The 7,066-nt window shown below is 42.0% G+C and overlaps 1 protein-coding gene across 10 annotated transcripts in view; it reads right to left on the bottom strand.

Moving 5' to 3' along the window:
• Positions 1 to 826: 826 nt before the first annotated feature.
• The window catches only part of si:ch73-63e15.2 (protein strawberry notch homolog 2), a 59,587-nt gene continuing 53,347 nt past the window's right edge, over positions 827 to 7,066 (bottom strand). For all 10 annotated transcript variants that reach the window (XM_035646560.2, XM_047336590.1, XM_047336592.1 and 7 more), the window contains 4 exons: positions 6,753 to 6,884; positions 6,210 to 6,286; positions 5,747 to 5,937; positions 827 to 5,359 (listed from right to left, as the gene is read on the bottom strand). In XM_035646560.2, the coding sequence (XP_035502453.2) occupies positions 4,086 to 5,359; positions 5,747 to 5,937; positions 6,210 to 6,286; positions 6,753 to 6,884 (1,674 nt within the window). In that variant the 3' untranslated portion in view covers positions 827 to 4,085. The remainder of the gene's footprint in view (positions 5,360 to 5,746; positions 5,938 to 6,209; positions 6,287 to 6,752; positions 6,885 to 7,066) is intronic.

The following is a 7,066-nucleotide window of genomic DNA, read 5'->3' as shown; positions in this document are numbered from 1 at the left end:
TCTGTTTCTTCTTTGACTTGAATGACTTTGAATTTGATAATAATACAGGTAAATTGTTTTAGGATAGTTATTTAATGATTTGAAGACCAAACCTGTAACATATATTACTGTAAAACCTTCTTTTTTATCAAGTTTGCCTCCTTGAATTGTAGATTGCTGCTGTGTTTATAGCTATAAAAGGGAACTTGACATATGAATAATAATAATTTTCAGAGAGCCACTGCACATAAAGGGCTGAGGAAATATCTGTTTGACAATTCATCCATGGTTGTGTAAGAGTATGTCTAAATGTATATTGGGTTACAGGGGGCCACTGACGGAAACTATTTTTTTTTCTAATCAGTGGCAGAAGATTCTATTAAATTCCTCTATTTAAGTAAGAGTGGCAACACAACACAAAAGTATTATATCAAATTAAATTTCTGTGAATTAATATGTAAGCAAGCACCAATTTACTGTATTGTAGTCACATGGGACATAATGTTAACTATACTAAATAGTCTATATCACATTTTATTAATTGAGCAAAGATTTAGTTTGATTTTAAACTGCAGCATAACAGAAACTACTGTTATACAAGTAATAGAATAAAAATTACACTAATGAGAAGTAAATATGTAAATTCCGGAAAACAGAAACACTTAGACTTGCATGTTCCACGTCATCGCCAGTGCTATATTTATATATTTATGTTTAAATAAAACGAGGCGTCTCACATGCTGCCTCCTCTTACATGAAACCACAACGTACCTGCAGGAGGAAGGACAAAGGCCTTCTCCTGAAATTAACTTGATCGTGTAAAACTGATTAACAAAACCACGCTCGGTTTCAGCAATCTTCAAGTTTTTATTTGTTTACAAAGTTAAGATTGCAATTTCATATAGTCCTTCCTTTAATGAGTAGAAAACCTTTTTAAAGAATTAGTCGAAAGGCACAAATTTTACAATATATACATTTGGATCTAAATTATAAATATATAGAAAAAAAAAGCACAACCCAGAATAAAAGTGCTGAACACAGTTTCTTTTTGTACAGAAAAAATAGGCTTTGTTTAAAAATACATACAATCAGTAGCATGTTTTTTGTTTCATTTTTTGTTAGCAATAAATTATTTGAGAGTAATAACATTTATATAATATGCAAACAGTGGAGAAACGGGGGAGATGGTTACAGTATACATCGAGCAATCCATCGAAGATAAGAAACACAACAAGCTTGCAACGCTCAATCATAACAAACCAGAGAACAGTAACTTGATTATGCCATTCTTAGTGCAAAAAAAAGATAATTCAATTATAAAAGGCCTAACTACAATGAAAAAATGTTTTTTGTTTTTTTTAAAAAGCCTTAATAAAAAATGCGGTCCATATCCCTCAAAATGCGTAAAGCTTTATTTGTGTGACTATTACACACAGAATTGAAGGCAAATCTTTTGCAGACTGATGTATCGGAATGTGTATGGTGAGGAAAATTAAAAACAAAATTAATGAGGGTACGAAGAAAACATGAAAAAACAAAAAAAAACAATAGCATGGATACGTGATACTGTGAGGGAGTCACTCTAACCCTACACCTGTCACACTGAGGGAGGAGCAAAGGCTTCGATCATTTGCACATGTCAGTATAACCTGGGTGCACATCGACTCCAAACTCCATCCGATCTGAGCAGGAATTAACTGTCCGGAAACTGCAACACAAACGAAAAATAAAAAAACGTCTGCAAGAAAAATCCTGTTCCTGAAAAAGAAACAGTCTTTGATCTTTGCCCTAAGAAGGCATAATCATTTAGAATCACTGAACATCTTCACGAGGACAAACGACAAACCCATCACATTTAAGTCTAAAACATAAATACAGCAAGAGTCACAGCACGAAAGGTAAGAAAAAAACAACATGTATTGGTAAGTTTCACCACTGGTTTGAGGGGAAATTATATATTTCTGCTGACGCCCCGCCGTCACACCTCTTATAGGTTTCTTCCTGAGATTGATAAAAGGTCTGATATCTTCGAGCCAGTAACTTTAGGGGTGTCTTGTGGAATACTTTGGTATCTCTCTGCGAACTCGAGGCCTGACTACGGTCTACAAGTTGGAGAAACAGTTGTACTTGAGGGAGAGGAAAATAAAAGCAAAACTGAAATGAGCAGAAATAAATCCAGACACTGTACAGCAGTACAGAACAGTGCAATCTTATTTGGTGGCAGGTTATAATAGAATTTGTTTTATAGCAATCGTGACAACTACAAACGTCCCTGACCAAACATTTTTGTTCACTATTCTAATAAGCAGGATAACATATCTAAAATCTAAATTTCCCTTAAATATAAATAACAATAACTTTAATAATAACGAGGACTAAAACATCAAGAGCACATTGCGCTCATCCCGTGAAAACTTTACTATACAAAGGTTGTATGCATTTCAGAATCTGATTAACTAAAAGACTTTGAAGCACAACAGAAATAAGAAGATTCATGTCATGCAAACGTAGCAATAAAGCTTTGCCTGTTGAGCCTTAACAGTACTTAGGCATTTCTGTTTCATCACAAATGTAGAATATGGTTTTATTGCTTTTTGATCTCTTGAACGTTTCCCACCATTTTGTCATGAACAGTACATAGATTCTACTAATAGACGGCCAGATCTCACAGGTCTTTAAAACGTGTACTATCACGGACAGTGCACATTACAAGTCTACACGTGTCAAATGTTGTTATAGCCTTAATGCCTGAAATGGAAAGATATTTATTCACTTATTTGTTATAATTTGAGCTCCTCTCGAACCCAGTGTTTGAGAAAACATAACCGCACTTGCTGCTACTGTCAAAGTGAAAGCTTCTGTTTTCTTTTCAAACCCCGAGAGAATAAATTCTTTGTCCTCCACTGTAATTAAAGACTATACATTTTCCATCCTCTTTGCAAAATGACACACGAATCAGCCCAACTAAACACTTGAGACTTTCCTGAGAAATTCAAAGTCAAATCAAACCAGGAGTCATATCACTAAATGTTACTGTCAGCTTAAAAACAAAAAGAAGGGTGATAAAAAAATTTGGACACAATTTTTATCCATGCTGCTCAACATTTTGTGCCACACTGAGCTCCCAGCACAGTCACAGCTCCACAGACTATCAAACAAGCACATACAGGCTCAGCGGAGGCTTCTTCCTGAAACCCACCACCAGCATAGTGTAACACAAATGATAAATGAATGACTAAGGGGGCTAATATTTAAATAGAAATACACCATATTAAATAAAAATTAAAACCAACGCTCAAAAATACAAATCTATACATTAGGCTACATGGATTTTAGACTGCATTTATAGATTTCTCTAAAGGCACTGTTTGCAACAGCAGACTGCTCTTCCTCCCCCTTTTCCCTCACACTAGTGTTCATACAAGCAAAGAGAGAAACAAAAGGGAGCTTGTAGAAGAAAGGATGAGAACTGAGGCATTTCATGGCTAATCAGCTAACAGATTTGAAGTCTTTTCTTCCAGTTCAACACTGACTTTTGTTGTCACTCAAACCAAGCCCTGCATACAGCCTCGATTGAGCCAAGACAGACGGCCGTGAAGCAAAGTAACAGTAAAGCAAAGTCTAAAGATGTTGTGTTCACTGTCGAAAGGCATTCAGAGCTTCCAGCAACTTCACTGATCATACCTCGTAAAAATTAAGCAGCGGGAGGTTTGTTTAAGATTTCTACACCTCAATGAATGAGCCTTTGTTTGGACAGCTCGTATGTTCAATAAAATACAGTTATCACATGTTGTTGTTTTTTCCACTTTTATTTTAACAGCTGCCTTTCACTGTGGAGGACACACTTTGGTGTAGAAATCTGGTGTTGATCGAGCCCGCCATCACCTCGACAGCCTGGAGCAGGTGAATGCGACAGGTGGGTAAAGAGAAGGGTGAGCAAAGCGCAGGACAGGCAGTGACGTGACTATAGGCCCTGAGGGGAGAGGGAATAGGTCCGAGGTTGCGATCATCAACAGCAGCAAACAAGATGCAATCTGCTTTAAGAGACAAACAAAGAAAATGACTTAAAGAACAACAGAGTCCGAGCTGTTGCCATTTCTACGCTCTCAGTCTTGTTGCAGGTACTTAATGACAGACTTGCGGTCCGCTCCGGCCTGTAGCATGCTGTTCAGTGCCTCGCGAACGTCGAGTGTGCCGGAATTGCAATGGCCGTTGGGTAAGGACAGAGAGTCCGACTGGGGGAGGAGAAAGGGGGAAGGGAAGCAGGGGGAAGAGTTGGGAAACAGAGATGAGGAGGAGGAGGAGGGCGGGCTGAAGAGAGAAGAGGAGGAGGACGTTGGGAGGAGAGTGGAAGCGGGCGGGAGGCTGGAGGAGACGTGAGGAGCCAGGTTGTTTGTGACAGACGAGGCAGAGGACGTGGAGGAAGAGCAGGAGGAAGCGGAGGATGAAGGGCTGACCTTCTGTGTGGGCATGTGGGGAGACAGGGGCAAGTCAAATAAATCTAATATGTTTTGATGGTGGTTATTGGCCAGCAGGTTGTGATTCTGCTGCTGTGTGGCCTGCAGATGTTGATGCTGCTGCTGCTGCTGGTGCTGCTGTTGTAGCAAAAGAGGCTGCTGTATTTGAGCAGCGTGCTGGGCATTAGAAGCACTCTGGGAAATCAGAGACTCCAGATTGAAGTCATCTCCGAATGCCACTGCATTTCCTGCCAGCGTGTCCAGCCTCAGCCCACCCTCCGTGCTGTCTGGGGAGGGGGACGGTGAGCTGACAGTCAGGTCCAAGATCTCATTCAGGGGATCCTTGGAAGACAAGCTGGGGGACAGCGTGGACTGGTGGAGTGGAAGAGACGTGTTCTTCAGCTGTGGAAAAGAGGAACCGTACGACTGGGGGTAAAACTGGGAGAAATTGGAGCTGAGGCTGACTGTGTTGGGCAGAGGGCCCTGGTTGGTGGTGGTTGAGGAATTGTTGGGCCAGCTGTTGTGGGTCCGTTGCTGGGTTTGGCTGGGGTTTCTCTGTAAGGACAACATGGTTAAGTTCTGGGAGGATGGATGTAAGGGAGAATGGGTCTGGCCTGGCATTCCCTGTAGCTGAGAGAAGCTCCCACTTTGTGTCCTCGATAGAGCGTTTTGGTTCAGTTTCAGTTTGAGGATCTGGTTCTGGGTGAGAGACTGAGCGAGGGACTGGTTAAGCATGGGTTTCTGGTTGAACAGATTTGCCAGGAGATGCTTGTTCTCCTGCTCCATCTTACGCATGCGCTCCTCAGCCAGCCGCTGCTCCACGGCCTGCTGCTCCTTCTCCTTTCGCCTCCTCTTCACCTCCTCGTCCATTAGCAACAGCTCCTCGCGCACACGGGCCACGCAGTTCTCTGGGATCTTGATACCTGGGAGAGAAAAGAAGTACAGTCAGGTCAGTTATCTGTGAGGAAAATAATACAGCAGTATCTAAATAGGCACATGCTCCTTTTTTGTGTGTGTATATATATATAATATCATCATATCTACAATATTTTTCTTTTATATCTTAGTGAAATCCATGCATGGCGCAGAGAGAAAAAAGACCAGATGCTACACTTGCAGCGAGCGTCCTCAAGTGTCAGGATGAATTGCAAAAACTTCAAGGGGATCACATCGCATTAATGTTGTGTTATACAGTCTACTTGGATACAGTTTATTCCTATTATCACCCAGAGAGATGTTCTGAAAACTAGTAGAAAGGTGCACCGTGGAAGTGAGCCACACATCACTACTGGCAGGGGGGATGTACTTACCAACTTGCTTGTTGTGCTGCTTCGTTCTGAGGCGGACGATCTGCAGGATGCTGGTGTTGTTGATGTCAGACACGACGTCGGACACACGCTTCCACACGCGCAGTAGTGCACCACACAACATGTGGTACTGACGCAGGCGCATGCCCTGCAGACACTCGTTGCCTTCTTCAATTTTCTTACACTTCCCATTCCTAGAGAGAAAGCAGCGGAAAAAAAAGTTAAAAAAAAATATTGAATACATACACCAAAAGAGAATCCGTGTGGCAGGTCAAGAGACTGACTCTATACAACATCAGCTGGTGACAAGGGCACAAGCTATTTCTCCATGACTACTTCTCAGGTGATCTGCAAATCCTGGGGAATGGCATCTGACCTTAAAACCACCCTGACCGAATCCTAAGCACCAGCCTGATTGCATGTGGTGAGCCAGTAATCCCAAAGGACACTGTAGATTCCTGCTTACCAGTTGGCATGGCTACACTTCTTGAAGGAGAAGGTGAACTGGTTCTCCCAGCTGTCTCTGGCCTCCTCGGGAGTCACCTGGAAAAGGAAACGTACAAGGAAATGCGCTCAGATCTGGGTTATGCAGCTTTAAGACATGTTACAGTCTCCTTCATTATGTCAAGGAGGAAATGTCTTCCGTGTTAAGTGGGCTCATTTATCACCACTCTGTTGTTCATATAGGGAGGCAGGGAAACGGGCACGGGTTGAATTAGCAACATGAATAAAAGGGGAGTTCATTTTTCAGCTCCATGCCTTGTACACTGCCCTGCATGAGCACAAGGGGGCAGCAGATTCCACATTGTAAATAATCCAAACTATGAAATCTAATAATTCCAGCAGACATGAGGTATCACTCCTAAAGAACTTGCAAACTGGTCTCATGTCAGAGTTTTTTCTCAAAGAAATTTAGACATACCATATTGATACATAGTACAATAAAGACTTAATATAGTCTGTTGCTAATGATGATGGCTTGGTATATCAACAGAGATTGGGTCATTACCTTCCGGTAACGTTGGTGCAGGTTGTCCAGGCTCTCAGGGTGGGTCTGCTTTCCGATGTTGGGCTTGAAGACGATGAAGTTCTTGCCTCTTCCTTGCTCAGCCAGCAGCACACATGGGTGGTTCCCGCGCAGCTGGGGAGAGGGCACACACACGCGCACACACACACACACACACACACACACACACACACACACACACACACACACACACACACACACACACACACACACACACACACACACACACACACACACACACACACACACATGCCGAGATGTCACTCACAGAGTGAATTTTTGTTGAAGAAAATCCT

Source organism: Scophthalmus maximus, chromosome 13 (genome assembly GCF_022379125.1).
Source record: "Scophthalmus maximus strain ysfricsl-2021 chromosome 13, ASM2237912v1, whole genome shotgun sequence".
Classification (NCBI taxonomy): Eukaryota; Metazoa; Chordata; class Actinopteri; order Pleuronectiformes; family Scophthalmidae; genus Scophthalmus; species Scophthalmus maximus.
Note: the sequence above shows the minus strand (reverse complement) of the source record. Positions and strands in the feature narration are given on the sequence as shown.